The following is a 25,964-nucleotide window of genomic DNA, read 5'->3' on the forward strand; positions in this document are numbered from 1 at the left end:
ATTCACTTATTACAACTCATGAATATTTATTTTATAATTTCTTTAAATTTTTTCTCAGCTGACATATGTTTTTTGCCGAAAAGAGCATACGTAAATCAGTCTTAAAAAATGCTTCGTTTATCTTTGTTTGCAAATCATTTGGCATTGATTGCAATCGATTCGGTTGACAAAAAGTTTGTCCAATTAGCTGGACATTTTGACCTATAGACATGCATATATGTACATATGTATGTGAGTATTGACGTATATAGATAATACATTGATGCAAATCATGTCAGGTCCCTTGGGACCTTGGGGCGGCAAACGCTTTGTCTGACTTGACCCTGGTGGAGAGCACGTTTAATAGGCGTTTAACACGTTAGCGGACACGACATTGCCAAGTATCTAATTATCCCAAAGACCATTGCCGCACGCAGAGCTATAAAAGACTGGAAATGCGCTTACAACTGATTCAGTTGTTAACCAGCCATGACATTGGCATATTTACCGCCGGCGCGTTCATTGCAAGTGCAGCAGCGCTCCTTGCCGCCCGCCCGCAATGCAGTGCTCCGTCAGCTGGGCCAGGCCGCCTGGCAGCTGGCCATGCGCTTTGGCAAACGCACCACGATCCATGGACTGGACAAGCTGCTGGCAGCACAGGCCAGCCGCACCGAACGCTTCGTCTGGCTGTGCACGTTCATTTCGGCATTTCTGGGCGCCGTCTATGTGTGCCTGATACTGTCGCAGCGCTACAACGATGGCAACTTTCAAACTGTTGTGGATAGCACGCGTTATCCGGTCTATCGCATTGCATTTCCGGTCATCACCATATGCAATCACAATCGCCTGAATTGGCAGCGTTTGCCCCTGGCCAAGCAGCGTTTTATGGCCAATGTCAGCGATGTGGCGCAGCTGAAGCTGTTTGAGCGCATCGTCAGTAGCTTTGATGCCATGTCCTTTGGCCACTTTGAGTCCTTTGAGCAGCTACGCAACGAGCCAACGCATCAGCTGAGCCACATCAACTTCAGTCACGTCGTCGACTTCATGACCTGGAAATGCGATGAATTATTGACCGACTGCAAGTGGCGTAAATTCCCGCACGATTGCTGTGAGATCTTCTCCAAGCGACGCAGCAAGAACGGCCTCTGCTGGGCCTTCAATTCACTGGAAACCGTTGAGGGCAAACGCATGCAACTGCTGGATCCCTTGTGGCCCTGGCGCACCGGTTCCGCCGGACCCATGAGCGCCTTGTTTGTGCGTGTGCTCATACAGCCGGACAAACACTGGCCGGGCCGTGTTAATGAAAAGGCCATCGATGTCATGGTCACGGAACCCTATGTCTGGCACAAGGATCCATTTCGTATACCCGCCGACACGGAAACCACGCTCGAAATCGAGCCGACAATATACTTTTACGACAACGAAACACGTTCCGTCAGCTCTGATCAGCGCCAATGTGTGTTTGATGTTAGTTTTCAATGTTTCCTGTTGCCATTTCCTGTTGTGCATTTTATTTCACACACCGTTGCAGGAAATTCGATATGAAAGTGTATTTTATATAGAATTGAAGGTCTTCTTTGCAACTATCTCTGCAGGCTTCTACCTCTATTTCTCTTAAATTCTAGAATATCAAATTATTATTCATTTAGATTGTAGTACTGCTAGTCAAATTAACTAATTTTGTGTAGGCTATTTTAGCATATGGATTTTATTTGAAACACTGTTGCACAGAATAGTTGAAAGAAAATATGAAAGTGAAGTATATATAAAATATTATATGGAAATATTCTTCTTCTTTTATTAGTTTCTCTTAAATTCTATAATAACAAATTAGTAATTATGGTCATAGTATTTATAATCAAGTTACATAATTTATTATATATTCTATATATATAGCTATAATTATAAGAATTATAAATTTTGTGGGATCTATGGATAAGGAAGATCTGCTGAGAGGTTTAGATAACTGACGTCAATCTGAATACAGATTATGTTGATGCTGATGATAATGGTAATAAGTAAAATGTTGATGTCAATGAGGCTCATATAATGATACATATATGTATAATGATAGTATAATGTTCATTCACAATGAACTTTAAATCTGACTGACAGGGCAAGTGATTATTGTGTAAGTAACAAAGGTCGTTTAGGTTGGGAGTGTTCGGTTGAGTAAGTGAATTTCGTATGCTCTCTTTATACTGAATTAGGGAATATGTTAACGGTTAAATGTTAATGTTAATAGATTGGGATTCATTGTTTTGGTTGGTTGATTTGTCCGGAATTTAGTCTATTATGTTTTATATTTACTCGTAATGTCATTATTCTTGACTGATGTAAAATCATATGATTTTTATTTATTCATTCACCTATAGACTCATTTTATGAGATATAAAGCAGCTGTTTATGATTTCTGTAATATTCATATAATTATAATAAAGAGATGAGCGTTTGTAAGTTTTCCGTGTTCATTTCTATCTGTTTTATTCACCTAAAATTAGGTTTACTGTAACCAAAATTTTCTTTGAATTTATATAATTTGTTGTTTATACAATAATCTATTCGTACCTATAATTCTACTGTTTCATTCCATGTCCACTCGAACCAAATGTATTTTCAAATCGTAGATATTCTTACATTGAGAGAGTCTTTTTGAAAATGCAAACTAATTTAGAAAACATTCTTTCCATTTTAAGACTTAGTCAAAAATGGAATCAAATAATAATAATCAAATGAAAACCAACTTATAAAACTTATTATCATATACAGTGGTTCACAGCTTATTTCATCCAGCTCCTCAAAAAAAGTTTTTTAGATATATATATATATTACATATTTTATATATTTTACATATATTAATACAATTTTTTTTTTCATTGACCCTTTACACTTTGCATTTTTATTGCAGAACGAGCGCAATAGCCGCGACTTCAAGTCACTGCTGGGCTACATTTACATGATTGAGAATTGCCAATCGGAGTGCCATCAGGAGTACTTGGTGCGCTACTGCAATTGCACAATGGACTTGCTTTTTCCGCCGGGTAAGCACGTTCGACTTGACCGCACAGTCACACTTGAAATTGTGGTCCATTTGCAGGACAGTATCGCTCCTGTCGGGCCCAGGATTTTAATTGCCTGGCGGAGCACAATGGTGCGTAGCAAACATGCCAAACTTTTACTCTGCCAAGGGTCACTTCTAATTGCATACACACACACGCACACACACACTCATATATAGATAGGCTACTCTATTCGTATCAGCCGGGCGAGGAGCGTTTCGTGCGCAGCAATTATGAGGGCATGGTCTGCAAATGCTTTCGCAACTGTTACTCGCTGAACTACATCAACGATGTGCGTCCGTCTTTTCTGCCGCCGGAAGTGCTTGGCAATTCATCATATGTGGACTTGGATGTGCACTTCCGCTTCGAGACCATGATGGTCTACCGCACCAGTTTGGTATTTGGCTGGGTCGACTTAATGGGTTAGTAAATGTCACAGAATCACAATCACAAGCAGACGCAAAAAGCGAACAAAATCGAAATCGCAATGATTGAGTGACCCATTGGACATTTTTTATATCTTTGATTTGGTTCTTTTTCTTATGAATAGCAGTTTCTATTTTCTAATGAATTTAATTATCTATACAGCAATGACTAGTAGTTTTTATTTTCTAATGAATTTATTTATCTACTCATCAATGGGTAGTAGCTTTAATTTTTTCTAATGAATTTAGTTATTTATCAATCAAAATTAGTTTAACGCATTGACATGCAAAGAATAATTTATAGTTTATTTTATTCTTTAGCATAATACGTATTATTTAATAGAACGTAAAAAAATATTTTAATGTCAATCTAAAATGATCTGAAGGTATCAAGTAAAATTGAGCTAAACAGAAAATTGAAATCAATTAAAAAAATTCAAAATAATATAATGATAAAAAATATATAATACCAATAAATAAATAAAGATAAAAATAATTATTTCTAGCTTATTTTAGTTCAATATATAATATATAAATAATAATATAATTATATTATTGCTAATCTAAAATTAACTAAAGGTATTTTGTTTTTATTATTATTATTATTTTTATTTTTGTTTTATTTTATTTATTTATTTATTATTTTTTTTTTTTAGTAAATTAAATTTATAAAAATCATATCATTTATATTACATATTATATATAAATTTTTAATTTATATTATCCCTAAATGTATTTATTAAAGATTTACAAGTGATATAAGATATAGGTTACAAATTTAAAACAATATTTATTTGCATTTTAAATAATTGTCAATTAATTCAAGTCAAATACGAGTTGAGTTTAATTATTTTAATAACCAATCAATTATTAATTTGTCTGCAATACATATATGTATATCCTATTCATTATTTGACATTGACATTGCCTCAATCAATACATCTCTGATTCTATTTCTCTTTCAGTTAGCTTTGGTGGCATTGCCGGCCTCTTTCTGGGCTGTTCGCTCATTAGCGGCATGGAGCTGGCCTATTTTCTGTGCATTGAGGTGCCCGCCTTTGGCATTCGGGAGCTGCGTCAGCGTTTGCTTGCCAAGCGACGCATGGATACGGCCGCAGCCACGCCCACAATAAATTTGCGACAAAATATGCCCAGTCAGCTGGAGCAGTACATAATGCAGCTGAAAGTGGAGCAGGCGGCGCAGAAGCCAACATCTCAATTTCAGAAGTGGCAGCGTCAAACGTTTGCCCATAAACATGTTATTAGCAAATGAATAATGTACACAAATAAAATATATATTTGCGCTTTAACTGATGCGAACTCGAGGTCGGCCCAAGTGACTGCAAGCCACAGTCACTGCCACAGCTGGGAAACCAACAAACAAATTGTGCTCATTTTTCAGGCTCGCTGTGCGCTCGCATAGACACGACCGAGCCGTACAGCCAAGACCTGGCCGAGTAGGTCTTGCAGTTGCCCCAAGGGATTGGATGGGATGGGATGGCTTGAGGAGTTTGGGCTCAGGTTCGGTTGTACGTTGTAGCCGCACGTTGACAGCTTCATTGCCAGACATTGTTAATCAAAATTGAGGTTAAGTCGTGCTCCCAAGCGGTGCGCCGAGGCAACTTTTGCAGTTTATTGAGACATTTACTTGACTTGCCGAGAGTCAGGCTGGAGGTCCCAGAACCTCTTTGCAATTAAGCATAGTTTGTTTGTTTGTGTGACTGTTGCTGTTGCTGTTGCTGGTGTCTGCGGCAGTTGCGGTAGGTCAGGCAGCCATGAGGGCCAGTCTCTGGGGGTCGTAGCGATTGGGCTTGACTTTAAGCAAACATTATTTAGTCCTTGTTCTACGTCAACGGGGGCGTATGTGTAATTTTATTTATACAACGCATGCAGCCACCCACACTTTAAAGGCATTTCCACATAAACTACCCCACGTGAATTGTGAATTGTGCGGCCACAAAATAAAAGTCACAGCAGGCAATCATTTTTCATTTGAATGTCGCGACACGAATATTATATGCTACGCAGCGGGCATGTCGACGAGTGTGGGCGGTAAGTGAACTGTTTGGGCCATAATTCGAGTTGCAGGATAAGAAGAAACATTCAATGTGTTCAAAACGGGTCTACCAAGTCGGGTCTAAATGCGCTTTAGTCAAAGGCCATATATTGTGGGGCCTCTGTCTTTATATAGTTAATAAATGTACTTAATTATACATTTTTTAACATAGAGATATTGAAAAAGATTTTTTTTTAAATTTGTTAAAAAAAATTTAAGGCATTTAAAAACATATTTTAGTAGAAATGAAACTAAAATTTTCCAGTAAATGTCTTAGCAAAAAAAAAAAAAATAAATAAATAATAATAATAAATATAGTTCAGCAGCAGTTTAAGCTAACAATAGTACAACTTTTACAAAAATTTGTAAATTAAGTCCATTTTATTAAATCCACATATTCTTATTTTTAAGTTTAATATTATTTATTCAAAAAGTCTTAAAAATTTAATTTGTATATGGGTTGACCAAATATGATTCATATTATTGATATCAATTTTTTAAATTTAGCAGCATTTTAAGTTATGCATCATTTAAGTTAAGTTAAAAAAAATAATAATAAATTCATTAACTATGCTAATTAATATATAATATAATTAATATTTAATAATATTTATACAACTAATATATTAATTATGTGGGCTGATTAAATAAGATTGATACTATTCCCGATGCATATATTTCAGAGGTTTTTAAATTTATCCAGTTTTAAAAAATATTTATAAGAGATGCCATTAAAGAAATTAATTGAAAAATGCGGAATGCAGTAATTTTTCTATGAGATATTCGACGACTCAGTCAAGCTTCTTTATTTATATGTATATATTCAAAATGTCTACTGCAATCGAAATACCCCAAATATTATAGGGTGCACGCAAATATTGCACATACGCCTGGTAAATTGGCTGCCTTCATGCCGCACAACAGGTCGCATAATTCTCGCTGTGCGATCAAGCAAAAAAATAAAATTTATAAAAATATGTACACATGTGTATGTGTGTGTGTGTGTAATCATATCAAGGCTTATTGAAATTCAATGTCTGCGTGCATGCGAAAATAACTGTAATTGATTACCGAATTAGTTGCGCACGAGCAGACAGAAATCAAGCCAAAAACATGGCCAAATATGTGCTATAAAATGTTATCACATTTGATTTATGTCATCGCTGCAAAATTTTCGTCAGTCAATGACAGCGATAGAAGCACCAACATACAGGTAAAGCCAGCAGCCTTCAGTTAGTCAGTCAGTTAGTGAGTCAGTCATTCAGTCATTCATGCTTGCCAGCAAGTCGTGGAAAATCGAAGTTGTTAAAATATTTGCGCTGTCAGGCGGTATTTGGCGTAGCTACGCTCAACTTGTCAAATTGTGTTGCACTGCAACCGACGGGTGGGCAGGGGAGGTGTATGCAACTGGGTGGCATGCGCAGGACAAGCAGAAACAGAAGTGGCTGAACTTTGCCATAGGCCTGCCTCCCAATGAATGTCAAAAGTGAATTTAAAGTTTTGGCCCAACGCCAACGGCGGCTGTCAAAGTGGCAAATGCTTAACGTATTCATGACATAATCTGACACAGTGTGGCAACACATGTGCCACACAAGAGGCATGCCACAACTTCTGACAGCATTCACACATGACATATAGCACTTAATGTGATCAACGAAAAAAAGAAGAAGAAGAATATGCGCTAATGTTTGGTAATTAAAGTAATTGCAATTTCGAAACAAGCATGCAAAACATGTGAAACTCACACACACACACACATATATATATATATGTATATAGCAATTTATGCCAAGTACAGTTGCCTCAAAGCACACATTTACGCCTAATTGATTTATGGCAGTCCACAGCTGTCATTATGCACATGTATATGAATATGGTAATGCTGTCTCTGGACCTCGGCCACCCATAATTGCAAGCACTTGTTAGTTAATTAAAAATGCAAATAAGCCACGCTTGTCCATTGAAAGTTTTACAGTCACTGGCTCGTGTGTGTAGCATGCTCCCCTCTCTCTCTCTCCCATTTCATCTTTCTCCCTCTCTCTGCCTTCGCAGCGTTAATCGAGCGAGACAGATTTCACAATTTCAACTTTAGCCATCGCACAGACAACATGATAATCTGAGCGCAAACACGAATTACGAACAAACAACTTTTGGTTGCACTAAATATGGTGCATGGCCTAAGGGCTATAATGGGATTTCAACTGTGTTATTTGATAAAACTAAACAAAAATTACACATAATCAAAAACAAGTTGAATTGCATAACATTTTTCCATTTGAATATATTAAATAAATTATAAAAATAATAGATAATTAGTTGGAAGTAACGCCCCTTTGGAGACCTAATGTAGATGTTTTATTTGGAAAGGATTTTTAGGACGATGATTAGTTGGATCACAGATCGCTGTAGATCAAAGACCAATACCTATGTATTAATATAAGTATGTCACTATGATTTATTCTGCAGGAACAGAATTTTAAATTCATCATACAATATGTTGGCTTATATATATGCATATATGAGATATACAATGATGAAAAAAAGCTTTCAAGACCGAGGTAAGAACACTGTGGACGTCTTGGATATATCCACTATTTTTGGTTACAGTCGGCAGTATTTTCTATAGAAATTTTTTACCTGTACTACGTAAATATCATTAGAGCTAATGTGTAGTAAAACAAAGTATATATTTATCTTACATATAAATAATTACATAATAAGTTATTGTAAAGTGTATACATAATACGTTGACTAAATAAGAAAAAAGAAAAAAAAAAAAACATTATATAAAACATAGTTTGTTACTTATTATTTTTATTTAAAAAAATATATATATATATATGTATGTATATAGCTTATTTTAAATTATTATTTATTTATTTTATTATAATTATATTTTATGTTTTATTTAACTATTTATTTTATTTTATTTATTTGCTAATATATAAATATTGTTTTGCTTATTTAAATATAAAACAATACAAGCAAATACTTTTTTTTTTTTTTTTTTTTTTTTTTTTTTTTTGATAAAACAATTTTAAAATTTAAACTTCATATTTTAAATTTGTATTAAACATGAATTTTTCAAGCAAATAATAAATACAATAAAAAATAATTAATATCGCAAAATAGAAATAAGATAAACTTATGTCAAACGCTTCATATTTTAACAGCTTACATCAACGTCCTTTGTTGTCGCAACACCATTTTTTTCTGTTATCAGGACTAGCAAAATGCTGGCCAATAAGGCCTCAAGCAATGCCCCAAAGTAAATGTTAATGGTGTCCATTTTAACGTTAGCAGGTGGGAGTTAATTACCTTGGAAAATTAAGTTTAAGCTGAGCGCAGACAGGTGAAAAAAAACGTACAAAGCTGAGCTGACAAAAGGTAACAGCTTAACTTACGGCTGACTCATGGCCCGCTCACTTATTATGCCCAAATCTTACTCCATCTTCTTTTTTTTTTGCCAAGTCATCGGATGGAAAGTTTTAATTAAAAATGTCACCAAAATATATGTATGTTTGATATACATATTTACAATACAAGCGTGTTTCATCTTTAGGTATTGAGTTGCCCAAATCAATAGCCGTGGGGCCGGCTAACAAGGCACAATACGTCTTTTAACAAGCCCAGCAACGAGCAGAGATTTGACCTCAGTAATGCTGACCCACTCCACACCTGGGCAACATGTCCCAATTATTTTGTATCACTGGAGCTGAAAATGTACCACACGCACAGCCGCAACATTTAATAAGCCACACGATACGAAGTAGAGCGAGAGCGAGAGAGAAAGGGAGAGAGAGTGTATATCCATGGAAACGGACAAGTCGTGTGTCATGTCAGGAGTGTCATAATTATGCAACAAGAGACATAGAAACATGTGATGTGCTTGCAACGTAAAAGAGCGAAATTAAAATACTCTAAAAGCAGCTTGAATGCCTGATGTGCTTCAGTTAAGCAAAGTCAAAGATATATATATATATCCATATAAATCAATATGTTAAAATATATTAAGAAAATCTTGATTGCCTGATGAACTTTAGTTAATTATTGTCAAGGATATATATAAAAAAAAAAAATCAAATATATCAATTTATTAAAATATACTAAAAAGAGAATCGTGAATGCCTGATGAGTGTCAGTTAAGTATAGTCGCAGATATTTATCAATATCAATATATTAAAATATATAAAGAAAATCTTGTATGCCTAATGTGCTTCAGTTAAGCGTAGTCTAGAATATCTATAGCATATATATCCATAAAAATTCGCCATAAAAACCTCACATAATTTAGACCTTTCTAGGCCACATCAAAGCCTTTCCTGCAGCTGAGCTACCTTTAGGCTTCATATGATTTATGATATATTGCAAGTTTTTGGATGGCAACAACTTTACTTATGCCTGCCGACGTCAATCCATCCATCACAATGTCTCCAGCTGCTTGAGCAGCGACATCAAAAGCAACCACCACCGGCCACAAAGTAGTCACAGGATAAATGTGCTCCTTGCTGTTTCTATTAAAATATTATTAAAAGCATAAAAGAAGGACGAACGGCGCACGGCACTCGGCTGTCGTGCTGCCAATTCGATTGTTACAATATTATTGCATGCTTTGTGGCACATTTGGCTCATGAGCAGCAGCCACTTTCGCTGCCTTATCGGCTTTGCCGTGGAGGCAGCAGAGATTTGCCTGATGAAGCTGCACTTTGATGTCGCACAAAAGAAAATTGCAGCCAAATCTAAGGCAGACGGCATTTGCCTTTGAAATATCGCAAGCATCAAATGAAATATCAAGGACATCTGTTACAGAGACGAAAGAAAGATGCTGGCGACTCAGCTTCTTCGCATGCGTATGTATGTGTGAGCGTGTGTGTGTGTGTGTGTGTGTATTCCCAGTGGACGCAAGATTAACTCTTATTTCATGCAGACACACTCAGAGGCAAAAGAGTGCAAGAGCATGAAAAGATGTTAGAGTTGAAAGGGCAGCAGAAGGAGCAGCAGCAGTCAGGATATTGCACAATAAGCCAAAGAGCGGAAAGTTGGCGTTGTAATGCCCGGCATTCAACAATAAAATGCAAATGTCACTTTGAATGTTTCTTATGGCAAATAAAATACAGGGTGCTCCACCCTGAAGAAACATTTTTGCAAGCATTTCCATTTGGTATATCAAATGTAAGCTGGCTTATCTTCAAATGGCAACACCCTGTATCTAAAGAATACTCTGTCACAGCAATTTCCTGCAACAATTTTTCTCAACTTTCTAGCCGGACAGCGATTAAAGGCTTAGAGCACTTCAATGCCATGGCAAAATGATAAAAATTCAAATACGATTTCCTTTGCGTAAATCACACACCTCTACGTCAGCAAAACTTTTTGCTCCACTACAGACTGTACGTCCGTTGCCCTTGACATTGCAGCTAAATGATGATGATAAGGATGGGCTTGGGGTTGGGGCTGGGTTTGGGGCTTGGGGCTTGGGGCTTGGGGCCACCCAGTCGAGGACATTCTGTGCATGCCAGCCATACTAGTAGACATAGTACATTGATCCACTCGGCAGCAGTCGAATGCAACAGCTATTAATTTTGCATTGCTGCATTCGTGCGGATTTTGTGGCATTTATGACAGCCATGCAATGCTGCCAGCTAGGAGCCACCTGTCTGCCTGTTGGCCTGTCAGCCCGTCTTACTCTTCGCTTTCGGCAAACTGTTGCCACCTTTCACTCTCCGGGCTCAGATGTCAGCTGTGTGTGTCTTGTCTAGACAATGTCTGGCTGGCATTATCAACACATTTATATGAAACTTAATCTAATAAAATTGTCAAATATGCACGCAGAGCCATTCATTGTTCTTCTTCTTCTTCTTCTTCTTCTTTTTCCCTTAAAGAACATTACGCTCGCCATTTTTTGACCTTAAACTTGAGCGCGCTGAAAAGTATGCTAAGACTTTTGAATTATTCATAAATATATGTATGTCTGTATATAAGTGCCAACTCAAAAAAAAAAAAAGATGAAGAAAACTGTCGACGTCACCGCTAACGGCACCCGCGACATTAATACATAATAAAATTTATGATTTTTATAGCTGGCGCACTGAGATTTCTGTCTACCTCAGCTCACTGCCCCGCCTCTCTCGCCCTCTTTAACCACAACAGCCACGCCTGTCAGCTTACGGCGTGCGTTGACAGTTTCCTTTTGGCTTTCTCTCACTTTTTTCCAGCAATTTTTTGTTTACTTTTGGCACCTTAAAAGCAAAAACCGTAACCAAAAAAAAAATGTATATATATTAAAAAGTAAAAAAAAAACCAACCGTTGCACGCTTTCAACTTTCAATGTGCTTTGCATTTCTAAATAGTTGACGCCAGTCTAGGTAACATGGCACAAAGCAAACATGAAATTGTAATAGACCGACTAGATAATGCTCTGACTTACATAATTCTCCCCACTTGAGAAGCTTTCGAATTGAAAAGTCACAGATTTTACAGACAACAATATTTATATAGATATTCATAGTCAAGAATATCAGAGTATCAGGGAAAGAGTATCTTACAGTCGGAGTCCTACTCGCTCGCATTGTTTGTTTTGTGCTCTAGCCAAAATCGTGGAGGAATGGCACACCGGACAGGCACGTGGAACACGACTGTCGCCGGAAAGTTAATTTCGCGTTGTATTTATTATTTATGTGCATTACTTGGGTGCTCTTAAAAGATTTTCACTTAGCCGCCGGCTGCTTTTAGAGCAACCAAATGATTTATAGCTCAAGCTGTACAGATTTCAATATAAAGATTACCTGCAAAGTGCTACGAATTATTTAAAATAGTATATGAATTAAACAAAAAATGTGGAACAGAAATCAGGCATACCTTATGCAATGGTTTGAATTGAGTCTGCTAAGAAGACTGAGTTTATAAATATTTTCGTTGTCAAGTCAAACAAATTGTTATGAAATTTCTGTAGTGTGTACTGTAAATAATTATGTTTATACCCTGAACCCATTTTCAATGGGAAATCAGGGTATAATGGTTTTGTTGAAATGTATGTAACAGGGAGAAGGAGGCGTGGCAGACCCCACAAAGTATATATATTCTTGATCAGGGTGACGAGCTGAGTTGATTTGGCCCTGTCCGTCTGTCTGTCCGTCTGTCCGTCTGTCCGTCTGTCCGTATGTATGAACGCGTCGATTTCAGAAGATATAAGAGCTAGAGACTTCAATTTTTTTTTTAAATGTCCGTAATTACAGCGCGCATATCAAGTTTATCATTAAAATTCGATAACTCATCCCGATCTTTTTTTATCGATAAAAAACCTTATCGAAAACTGGTTATAAAATTATATCTTCTACACCTTTATTGCTAGAGTCTCCAAATTTTTAATGTATGCTTACATGCAATTTATACAATTTCGGTTTTTGTTAAAATTTACCCCCCACCCTTAAATTCACCCCCTCACCCTCACTTTTGTAAAAAGCGTATTTCAAATACTAGAGACTTGGGCTTTGGCAATTACATGCATATCTATGTTATAATCATAATCTGAAAGTTTCATGAAGATCGTACGTCCATAAAAAAAGTTATTAAACAATTAAGTTCTCATAGTAAGCGCACACTGCAGCCCATGCGTTTATGCGTGTGTGTATGTGTTTGTGTATGTGTGTGTATGTGTTTGTGTATGTGTTTGTGTATGTGTATGTATGTGTTTGTGTATGTGTGTGTGTATGTGAGTGTGTGTATGCGTTTGTGTCTGTATGCGTGTGTGTGTGTATGTATGCCTGTGTATGCGTACGTGCGTGTGTGTGTGTGCGTGTTTCTTGTGTAAGCTGAAAGACGCGAAAAATTATTGAAATATCTATTGCTCCAAGGGTTCAGGGGATCTCGTAGTCGAGCAGTCTCGACTAGAGCTTTCTTACTTGTTTTATGTTCAACTTGTTAAGCTGCCAAATTGGTAGTAAAAAGCTTGTTTAAATATTATATAAAAAAAAAAAATCAAACAAAGTGACGTTAATATACTAGAAAGTCCTTGAAAACAAAACAGACATATGGCAACTCAAGCGTGAGTAAACTAAAAATATTAACCTTCTATTCTCCTCAGAACGATCTAATATGTTCAACTATGAACTTGGTATTGACATTCCTAATATAAGAATATGTATAGTGGGGGTAACATATAGAATCCGGTTATAACGACACTCAAGAGACCGTCCCTGAAGACGCTATAACCGTTTAAGTCTGTTAATGGAAGTTTGACTGGGAGCCATAATTTTCATAAGAACGGAGTCATTATAACCGGAGTCTACTGTATATACCCTATGCTCAAATGAATCGGTATGGCAAAGTATGGCAATATCATAGGATATTTAACATTTATTACAAATAAAATGCATTGCTCTTTAAAAAGATAATTTGTGCCGCATTACATTTTGCAGTTGAACCATCTGGTGTATCGAGTATGCACTGATAGTGGTTGGAAAAGAGAGAGAGTAGAAAATCACATAAAACTTTGGAGTTCAGCATGTTCGGCATCGATCGCTGCTCTCATTCGTTCATCTGGGTTTTCGATTCGCTCTGAGTCTTCCCCAAAAATGGTAAATACTCAGAGATATCAAATAGTGCCCATGTACACATTTAATATAGGAAATCACATCAGACCTCGGAGTTTGGCATGAAGCGCTTCGACTCGTTCATCTGTGCTCGGCATGGATCGCTGCTCTTATTAATTTGTTTGAGTATTTGACTAGTTCAGAACCTCTCCCAAGAGTGGTAAATACTCAGAGTAATCAAAAAGTGCATATATATTTACTATGGCATATTATTTAAGTGATCATCCTAGTTTTGGGTGATATACTACCCCTCACTAGGATCATTATGATTAAAATTCTGTCACCTTTTCTATAATAAACTGAACTTAAAGTGTCTTCAACATATTCTCGCTGTTTCGCCATTAATAAAGCCCATAAATTAGGCGCATTTCGTTGTGACATTGAAAATCTGTGCAGACTCTAAGACACAATTAAAAACGAATTTCATTAAAGTTTGTTTCAGAAGCCCCCCCCCCCCCCCCCCCACACACACACACACACACAGACACACACACACCTAATCTGAGTGAATTTCAATTTGCCAATTTGTGTGACTTAAAATTTTGCTGAACGCTTTTGCCTAATTGGATTTGCACCTTAAATGGGTTAATGATGGCTTGCTGGCAGCCAGGTAGGCAGGCAGCCAGGTTGGCAGGTATTCCAAGTACTGTCGTCTTGTTCGATTGTCTGCTGATTAAAATCGTATTAATTAACACTCATTTGGCTGCTGAGCGAAGCGCTATCCAATCAAAGACAATGGGCAAAGGCAACTGGCAATGGTAAATGGAAATAGTGGTTCGCCCCAAAGTCTACGTAGGTCATACGCCCCGTCGGATCGTCTTGTGAGCCGTTTGTGAACTTAATCATTTGGCAAATTCGTGCGTCTGTTTGGCTTGCAGCTGTAGGAGAGTGTGAGCGTGAGTATGCTTAAATTTGCTTTTAATTAGTGCTCAAGTCAGGAGTGGGAATGCGAGGGGAAGTGGAGGTGAAAACAGCAGCTGCAGTTGGCACAGCATGTGCTGCCCGCTGTCTGTCCCGTTGGCATTCGGTATTCGGTATTCGGGAACAATGCGTCAAAGTGTTGTATGCAAATAAGCAGCAAGTCGCAGCAGCTGTGCGCCGCAGCGTCTTAAGCATCGCCCACAATGAAACAGCGCGAATGTTGCAAATGGTATGCGCACTCTCTTCCTGTCCCTCACTTCCCTCTCTCTCTCTCTCTCAACGGGCATGTTTGATTGCGAGTGCATGTTGTGCATGCATCATGGCAAGTGACCGGCCACAGAGTCAGCTTGGGCTCGAAGCAGCAGCCATAGTTGGAGTCGCAGTCGCTGCCATGGCGAGGCCTGTCAGTGCATGTGGTGCATATTAAATGTGCATATTCACAAATGACTGTGAGGAAGGGGCGGGGGGACAGTTGGGGCGAACTGCAACTCAAGTGCAGAGCTCAAATTGCGGTCAGAATGCGTAAATGTTGAGGATTTGTTTAATGTTTACCAAGAGCTCGTAGATGAAACTAAATGTAAGCGCTAATCACATAGAGAAACTATGCATAAATAAATAGGCAAATCAGTTCATTGAGAATGGGAATCATCATATAGTACTATACTAGGGCATATTCTGGTCATTCCACAAGTCCACATATTTCACATTCATATACAATTTATATTTAACCAGCGACATTTTCAATTGACATTCATTTTTCAGCCGGAGTCTCGTGTCTCCTTATGGCACAGTAAATGCGCATATAAACTCATTATGTGCCCCTTCTTAACCCCACAGACACCAATTTCGTTTAATGCCGTCCATTTACTATGACATTCAAAGGGAAAATGTTTCTTTTTTTTATACCCTGTTTTTAACTGTAATTAAACTGCAATTTTGCACTGACGACTCCGTTGACAATTTACTAAAAATGAACTCTCAAAGGCGTGTCCAAATGAACCATACGTTGACATCTGCGACGACCTTAACCGAGCCAAAGTCAGCCAAAGTGTTGAGTGCGTATACCCAATGGGGGTAAACTTAACTGGAAGTCAGTTTTAAAAGTAAATAATTTACAGTGAGATTGCGAATACCAGTAAGCACTCAAAGTTATTTCAAAATCAGATAGCTAAATGGGATAGTCCGAAGAGGTTTTTAAAAAGCACAAACATTTTTTATATTATAAAATTTTTGATGATAATTTTGTAGCAGACTTTTTTAAATTATTTATTTATATAAAACAAATTTTTAAGTTGTTAAAATATGTTTTTGTAAATTTAGTTTGTATAAGTATCTTTAAAATCAATTGTTTATAAAAATAATAAAAAATAATTATTATTTAAACTTAAAATTTGGTTTATATATTATTATATATTATATATTATATCTTATATATTATATATAATATACATTTTATCCTTTAAAAATACGTATTTTGTCTAACTCATTGTTCATATAATTCATAAAAATATCAAAATCCAATCGGATCCTTAAAAAATTCATATAAAATATTTCATATCCATTTTTATTCTTGTCCATTCAATAAATACCACAATTTTTCGCATACTTCCCCAACAAAGTATTCCATATGCTCCCTGGGTAAGGGCACCGATGTGTCCGTTGGGCAACGCGTGCGCTTGTTTTTTCATTAAAATCAAAAGTATAATTAAATTCTTGGAGCTGAGCAAAGCTGGCCAAAGGAACGTCCGCTTCTGGTAATGCCAGCGCTACGCAACGCACACATGCTGAGAATTTGTTTGTTATGACAGCATAAAAAAAAAGGAAAAGGAAAAAAAACAAACAAAAAACTGCAAATGGAATACGTTTTCCTTCACATGTCAAGGGACATGGACGAGGGACCAGAGACAGAAGAGGGTGTTAGCCCAGTAGCTCTGACCATTAGACAAATACGACATGGCACATGTTGGTTGACGTTTTATTATTTTATTATTATTTTCTTTATTTCGCTTTGGAATTACTCCTAAGAGTCATTTACTTTAGTGCTTGCTTTTAATGAAGTGCACTGATAGAAGTCGCGGCAAACGGAAATGAAAAACTTGCGCAAATTTTAGTGCAGCTTGAATTGTGACCAAGTCTCGTAAGGATCAATAATTGAAGCCAACACACAAACACACTCACACACACCCAGCGGCAGTCAGTCAACAACACTTGTATAGATTTATGAGCCAAGTCAACAACAGAAATCAGAGTCCAGAATTCTGTTCAGTCAATAACATTGTTGAAACTTCACTAGCGGCTGTTTTTTATCCTGCACATAGCACACACACTCACACACACACACACTTGTGTTTCTCAGTCAAACAATTCATAAACATATACATATATTTACTGTACATATATGTGCACACACACACATATACGTAAGTGTAGAGGCACATAAAAACTGCATTGTTGCAATCAATTTTACGCGGGTGGCAAGTAAAGTTTATACGGATACTTTGTTGTTCCGGTCAGACATATTATATAATATATATAAATAAACAAATAAATGATATTAATAAACTTACCTAATATACTTTTCGTGAAGGAATATAAAACTTAATCGACTGACTTTGATCACGACAAAAAGCTGCAAATAAAAAAAATAGAAATCCATTAAAGAAAATAGTTTCTGTAAAAATAGTTGAGCTAAAAAAGAGAAGAAAAATTCGTTTTAAAGTTGATTAAATATATTACATAGATAGACAAAAATAGAGAAAATGAATTAAATATAAAATTAATTACATTCATTTTTTTTTTAATATTTTTTTTTTTAGTAGACAATTTATTTTACTTATTTGTACAACTGGTAAATTAAAAAAAAAAAATGGAAGGTATTAAAAAAAATATTAATATGAATTTTAAAAATTAAAATAAATATGTGTATATATATTCATATTATTTTATATAAATATAAATGTGTAGGAATTAAAAAAAAAATTGATTTCAGTAAGTTTTTAACTCAATAATATTGTTTAATATATTGTTTAATATAAGTACTGCCTTACTTTGGATTATATCTAAACCAGTAAAATATAATTAAATATATTTGTGTTTACTGTCTTAAAAAAAAAACTGCATTAAGTTTTAGCTTGATAATTGAATTATACTAGAATTATATTGAATGATTTCTGAACTAATTTTCTATAATTATCATATTTAATTTATATAATTATCATACTTTTAAAGTAATCAACAATAATGTTATAAAATATTATGATTTTGATGCAATGCTATGTTATGTCTTATTATGTTATTCCGCTATCATTAGTTTACCAAGTATTTCAATATAATACATTTCAGATTTCATCCCCACTTGTCAGCTAGTTCTCGAAACACTCTCGCTTATCTGACTGCTTTTCATGATTGTCTGAGTGTATATGCATGTGCAGCTTGTAGCTGGCAGCACTGTATTGTTTTATTTGTACTTCAAATGCTAAAAAACAGACACACTTAATATTGTTTGCCAAATGTGGCAGTGCTCTGCTCTAGGCCAGGCCACTGTGTTGCACTTTAGCAGCCGTTTAAGTTGAACTGGGCAGCAACAACAACGGCCATAGCAACGGCAATAGCAGTCTCAAGTCCTGCAGCCAATTGTAGTGTCCATTGTATTGTGTTAACTGTATTGGACTTATCTATAGCCTTACCCAATCCCACACCAGACACTGACAAGATTTATTTACTGTTGCCAAGCGGAACTACTATTAGAAAACACAGCATGCCCATATATCTATACATAGCAAGAGATGCCAAAAAATAAAAATAAAAATAAATTAAATAAACCGGCAAGGGTTCTGCCAACAAAATGTCTTTCAAGTTATATATATTTGAATATATTGCCACAATAACCACAAATACTTCGCTCGAGCATTTCATTTCGATTTCGTAACATTTTGTCAGTTGTACTTAGCTTAGATAGAATTTTATATGCTTGGCAATTATGGGCAAATTGTAAATCTCAACAGCGCAAATAAATCAGCTTTATTACTGGGCCAGCCATATTTACAGCTGAGCAGAGCATTTCATTTGACTTATTGTTGACAAGCTTTTAAATAAATTGAATTTACTGACAGATCCACAGCCAGAGCAACAGACCTCTGGCCTAGACCTGGCCAGGACCTGGCCTCGACCTGTCCTCGCCTCGCCTTGCCTCGCCTTGACTCGACCTCTCCTGGCCTGGCCTGGCCAGAGCGCTTCTCGCGCTTGGCAAACATTTGCCAACGATTTACGAGTGCTGCTTGGCCCACAACAACCAACAGCCAACCGACGACTGCCCCACTCACCTGGCCTTGTAATGCGGCAACAGCCAGCAAACTGCAAATTGCTACAAAATCACTTAACTGTAAATTTTTATAGCATCTTTTTCGCCGTACTCAAAATGCAAAGGAAAACAATGCCAGCAGGGCAACATGTGCTCTGAGAAACGTTTTAGCCATAATATTGTATTACGTGTTTTTAATTTTTTTTTTTATATACAGAAGTGCTAGAAGGCTAGGGTTTTTTTCTTTGAAAATAATATTTGAGACATTTTATGTTAGTGTCTAAGAAAATAATTAACTTCTTAAGAATATTATTTCTAAATATATATTACCAACATCTATTTGTTATATATTAAGCAATATGATTATAAATATATACATTGAATTGGTTTGAATTCAATTGATTTTTTGCATGACGTGCTTTTATTACTTAACAAATTTAAGGATTTTTGTTAAGTTAGAAAATAACTTCAAAATATTCTCATTTTGCGAAAATCTATTTCTTTTCGACTTTTAAAAAAGTTATACATTGTTATAAGGGCTTTACCTCACAGTTTAAAACATCCACTTGAAATATATTAGAAATAAAAATTAATAATATAATTAATGAGAACATTTGGGTTTAATGACAAATCTAGGATTCAATTGGCTTTCTTTACAAATAAATAGCAAATAAGTTTTTAAGAATTTAAAATTAAAGAAATAATTAAAAATAACATTTGAATACGGTTTATAAATTTGTAGTTTTCAATTTAAATTTTTTTTAGAAATTTCTAGAATGAATAAGATAAACAAAAAAGAAAGTTAAAATATATTCAAATACTTATATTTTTAGATGTATAAAATATAGAAAAAAAATATTAATAATATTTATTAAGAATACGAATAAATGAAAAAAAATACGAAAAAGAGAAACCAAGGCAAATAAGATAATCTTGGGAGATATAGGTAAACAGAATAATTCGAATGAGCTTGAATAAAATTACTTGCTCAATTTCTTCTATCGCACTCGCTCCCCCTTTCGCTCCCAGCTCTATAAGCCGCTCTCTTTCGCTCCAAGGTAAACGAAAAAAAAAAAAAACAATTGTCAGCTTTAGCGTCACTCAGCACAGCCATTTTGTTGTTGGCAGTTAAGAGCTCCATTGCGTTTTATGATGGGATTGCGAGGATTGCGAAGCGTTTGACTGTTTCGTTGTGGCGCTGCTTAACCAGCCAAACATGTTCGCTTGCCCTTTTTGTGGCTTTACGGCTATTTTGCATTAAATTGCAAATGAAATGCCAAAAGAGAAAAAGGGCCTAACCAGGGCAGAGAAGGTGCGTGTGACTGTCATCCGTGTGCATTGTAACGCTGGCATTTTAATTGAAGTTTTCACACACACGCACACACACACACACATGCACACACATGTGCACATTAAAGTAATAAATGGCATTCGCTGGTTTGCTTATATTTGATTCTTTTCTCTCTCTCTAACACACTATATATATCTCTCTCTCGCTAGCTTTCTCTCTCTCTCTCTCTCTCTCTCTCTGTGTGAGTTGTTCTATGCATATTTAAATGAATGAGGACAGCTGTTGAGTTAGGGGTTGCCTTTGAGTGAGGCCATAACATTACAACTGGAATATGACACCTGAGATTGACCAAAATGAGCTCGTTCAGCTGGGGCAGAGCTGGACATGCTATCTGCGTAATGCTTTGTGGCTTTAGTAGCAAACAAAGGCAAATGTGGCTGGTTTATTGTGGATTTGTAGATTAAAGATGTAGATGCAGAGCTTTAGCTATGCAATGTATGAAATATTTGAATATATAACTTGAAACTATTTACTTATTCATATGTTTTAGCCGTCTATGATTGCTGTAAATATTAAACTGGGCTTGCAATATTCATAAAGATTTTGACCAGCAATGCAAACAAATATAATTGCAGTTGGTTGAAAATCAACTCAAGAGACTATTTCAGTAAAGATTTAATACGAATAAACCAAAATTGAAAATGGTATACAATACACGTGTATCTCTCTCACAACCTGGACAACTGTTCAAGTTTTAACATCCTGTATAGACATCAGCTTAGACCTGTTTAGTACTCTCAATCAATCTAAACGATGCCTGAATTTCACACAGACATTATTAAGCTGTTGGTAACAATTTGAGCAGCCCATCTAGTTGCATAAGCTACACCTAATGCCGGAAGCTTAGTACACTTCCAGGTGCCTCGATTGCCCTCTTCATAAATAACAAATTAGCAACATTTGTGTGGGCTCACAGGCAACTATTAAGAGCCACTAACTGTTCTTTGGCTGCAAACCTCTGCTAATCGCACAAAACTTTTAAACTCTCGTTTGACCTTTTTTTTACGTATGTGTGTGTGTATGTGTGTGTCTGCTTTAAGCTTCTTATTATTATGCTCTTTTACGGCGTGTAAGCCTTTTGCCAGCTACTGGCCCTGAAAATATGTGTTTAATAACCACATGGAACTGGGCAAAGTCTGCCTACCTGTCGGTTGTCTTAGTTTCCTGCTACATATCAAATTTGCCAATGTACAAAACAGTTTCCGCTTCCGGCCATTTTGTCTGCATGCTCTCCTGCATTCAACCCAAATTCGAAAGGTTAACAAAATATGTGTTTGGTCCAAAAACTTACGCATGATTGTTGTTGGCCTTAACCCTTGTGCGACTGTGTGTGTAAAGCCCCGCGGGCGCGTTTGTCTGCAAAGTTTGGCTTGCAAATATCATTGCCTACCTCGAGGCAGCTTAATCAAATATGCGTGCAATGGCGTTTCATTTTGTTTACCACCAGCACAGCTGCTTCAGTGATAAGTGTCATACATGGGTTTTGCTTATCCGTGGCGCAGGTTGCTAACGCGCCACCGAACCACCAAGCCACCGAGCCACTCGCCTTGCGGCAGCAACCACTTCAAATGTCAGTTAATAAATTGCAAAACGTTTTTCTGCGAATCGACAAACCGAGCCGAGCCAACCCAACAGCCGCCCAGCCACCAACTGCACTTAATGTCAGTGACACACAGACAAACAGCAGCTGAGGCGCTGCCGCCAAACAGCGGTAGGGAACAGGAGCAGCAGCAGGTGTAGGAGCAGGAGTCCTGGGCAGACAATGAAGTTGCCGCTGTTGACATGAAGCGTGACGAGAACAAGGACCCTGCGACCCTGCAACTCGATGCCGTGTGCCGCAACAGACATTTACAAATAAACAGCGCTAAATTATAGGTGCCTCGTGGGTGAGTGCCAGGCGCTGCAAGCCAGCCCCCCGTAACCCAGTACCCAGAAGCCGGCCCCCAGCACCCAGCTCCTAGCTGCTGTTGCTGTTGCTGTTGCTGTTGCTGTTGCTGTTGCTGTTGCTGTTGCTGTTGCTTCTCCTGCCACTTGTAAATAATATGGCAGGCTACACCTGTAGACGACGTCGTCGCCATCGTCTAACTTTTAACTACAACAACAACAGCTGCAGCAGTTACTGCCATACCAATTACAGCAGCGACTAAATAAAAAACTTCATGTATGATAACGAAACCGGTATGATCTATCATTGTCAGATTTATATTATTTTGTATAACTGTGCACACAAAGATTTATAAATATTCGATTCTTGCAATACATAAATATAATTTAATAAATAAATATAAGGTAAATATTATATTTTTGCATAAAAATATATATTTATTTAAATATATAAATGTACATATCTTTCCATGCTGAAAATGGCAAATTAGGACACAATAGTGTTTTTTAAATATATATATATGTAAGTTAAATAAAATATCTACTAAAAGTATGACTTTTAGTTCAATGGAAATTTTTAAATAATTTTAACTGCTGTCCGATATATACAAAAAAAAAAAATTATTTATACATAATAGTATAATACTGTACTTATTTCTTTATTTATTTATTTATTTTTTTTTTAATTTTTTTTTTTTTTTTTTTTTTTTGTTATAATTTTTAATGCTATATGCAATTTTTTATTTTTATTTTTATTTATATTTATTTTTTATTTATTTAATTTTTCTTTTAGTCATTTTTTTTTCATTAACAATCCTGAAGTGCTCATGCTCATAAATTTGTGAGAAAAACCATCTAAGCTTATAAAAAAAAAATAAATAAAAAAAAAATCTTAAAATGTGTTAATATTTATATTATTTCAAAATATTCTTATAATACTTAGTTTTTCGCTGAATTCTGACTTAGATTCAATTTTTTTTTTTTTCTATCTGCTATTTAGGCTGTTGGAGTAGTTATACGATATTTACTGCTTCATTTGATGTCTACATTTCCACCTGCTCTTTTGATATTTATCAAATAGCAAAAAAGAATAAACAAGTACTTATATTTTAATAAACATAATCAGAAATTCATTTGCCTCTTCATATTAAAATCTTAAAAAGACTAGGGATCAATAAAATTACATTTTCAGTTAAGCGTTTAATTTAATTCTCGATCTTAGTTCAATTCAAGTAATTCTAACTAATATGAAACGATTCTAGTTGTGTTGCAAAATGCATGACAAAGTCAGCAATGTTGCTGGCAAGCAGCCTAAGCCGAGTTCTTGTTGCAAAATACACACACAAAAGTTCAAGTTGACGACGCTGAATTGCACTTTGGCAAGAAGCGCAGGTAAAAGTTATCCAGGTGCAACTTCAGCTGCAGTTAGTGGCTCCCACAGTTCAACGTTCAACGTTCAACGTTCACAGTTCACAGTTGGCAACTATTAGGCTGACAATGTTGCAATTTTTATTGATGATGCCGACTGTCAACTGGCAACCAAGGCCAATGGCAATCGCCATCTGTGTAGACATGTACATGTACGCATTTACAATTACAGTTAACGCATTTCGATCTTGGAATAAAGTTTTTCAATTAAATTGATGCTGCAATCAATGGGCAATGCTCTACTAGTTGTAAATACTTTTCAGATGCATTCACAATTAATTGCATTCATTTGCCATCACATAATCAGTGGGCGTGCCATTGCTGGGCGTCGCCTGCGGGCAGGTGGGTGTGGCAGGTAACTGAAACGTGTTCAAAGTTGTTTTCGCGAAGTTTTCTTTGCCTGTCACGTTGTTGCTGCCCGACGCGAAAACTTTTTCTCTAAAAACTTGTTTCTCTTTATGCTCGGCTGCGAAATTATCTCTTTGTATTTGGCTTCTTGGTTTTTGAATGCAGCCTCCCTCGCTTAGGCCAGGTCAGTTATCCCCATACCGCGCGGCAGACTGCTATAAATTTAAACTTTACCGACAAGGCGTTATTCTATTTATATATAGAAATATATACACAAACTCAAATGGGATTGCAGGGTATAATGATTTTGAGCAAATGTTTGTAACATTCTGAGCGAGATATGGCCGAACTCTTAACGTATAATTTTCTTGAGCAGAAAGATTAGATAAGTTAATCATAGAGCAGGTCCAGTTGCCAATTCGTCGACCTATCTGCCTGATCTAAGATCTAGCTTTGATAAGCTCTTAACTCTTCATATATCTAGCAGAAAATTTCTACTCTCTTTTATAGCTCTCTCAGGTGGCACATAGGAAATAAACTCAGCCAGAGGCTCAGGTGCGGAGCTCGTTTTTGAGAGTGCAAGCCTCGACTCCTATATAAAGACGAAGTTGCTCAAGTGTTTCTTCAGTCGTCTACCCGAACCCCAGCTGGACAGTCGTCGAGTGCACCGCAGGGCTACTATTCTTCTGCTCTGTGAGGTTGTTAATTAAAGAGTTAAATATATTTTATGTACAGCATTGTAATATTTGATAAGTTAAGCTTGTTTAAATAATAATTATAATGATAAGATAATGATCGATATGTTGATGATCAATAAGCCAATTCTTATTAAGTAAATAGTCGTTCGGATGGTAACAATTATTAACAATTATTATATATATTATATATAAAATATAAAATAAAATATAACTATATAAAATTTTATTTTTAAAAATATATTATTATAATAAAAATGGAATCTATTATTTTCTAATTAAGCATTAAAATTATGATGAGAAAAATAATATGAAGTGATAAAGCTATAAGTACCAATATATGTATATGATTATTATAAACAATATATATGTATATATTTGATCAAAGTGTTATATGAATGCCTAAGTTGAAAATGCAAATAGCACTCGATATAGTCAAAGTCATAATACAAAAACAATAATAATAATGATGAAATTGATAATAACTTATATATGTATATACAAATGAGCTTTAAAAAAAACGGTAGAGCGACTGAGCACTAAATGTTGTACAATAAAATTGGTATATACATAAGTCGGAGCTGACTTTGAGTTATATTAAATGTTAGTTAAAAAGAGTTGAAATTTGTTAGTAAAAATAAAAATCCAAAGAATGAAAAGGACATGCTGCAGTCCTTCCCTTCAACCACATGCAGGGCAATTGCCTTGGTGAAAGAAACCGAATGTGGATTTGCAAAGAGACGGTGCTGTAAATAAAAATTTTTGTAGGAAAACAAAAATAGTAGAGGAGACTATTCAATAAAATAATAATATAAAGGGAATGCAACGAAAACGCCACAGTCTCCGATATGGAGCCATATTTATATATTTGATATTCAATATCAAATGATATATTTAATAATCAAAATGTTGCCACACTAATACATA

The 25,964-nt window shown here is 35.9% G+C and overlaps 2 protein-coding genes across 2 annotated transcripts in view; one reads left to right on the forward strand and one right to left on the reverse strand.

Moving 5' to 3' along the window:
* Positions 1 to 25,964, reverse strand: part of slam (slow as molasses) — an 85,664-nt gene that overhangs the window by 31,339 nt on the left and 28,361 nt on the right. The window contains exon 2 of the mRNA XM_018004558.2: positions 17,599 to 17,660. The gene's annotated coding sequence lies outside the window, so the exon portion shown is untranslated. The remainder of the gene's footprint in view (positions 1 to 17,598; positions 17,661 to 25,964) is intronic.
* ppk7 (pickpocket 7) lies at positions 469 to 4,773 on the forward strand. Its single transcript, XM_089464233.1, has 5 exons — positions 469 to 1,446; positions 2,888 to 3,020; positions 3,077 to 3,130; positions 3,218 to 3,460; positions 4,429 to 4,773. Exons 1-5 carry the CDS (start codon positions 469 to 471, stop codon positions 4,734 to 4,736), a joined length of 1,716 nt encoding a protein of 571 aa, XP_089320359.1. The 3' UTR covers positions 4,737 to 4,773.

This window comes from Drosophila arizonae, chromosome 3 (genome assembly GCF_054131065.1).
Source record: "Drosophila arizonae isolate 15081-1271.41 chromosome 3, UAZ_ARI_1.0, whole genome shotgun sequence".
Lineage (NCBI taxonomy): Eukaryota > Metazoa > Arthropoda > Insecta > Diptera > Drosophilidae > Drosophila > Drosophila arizonae.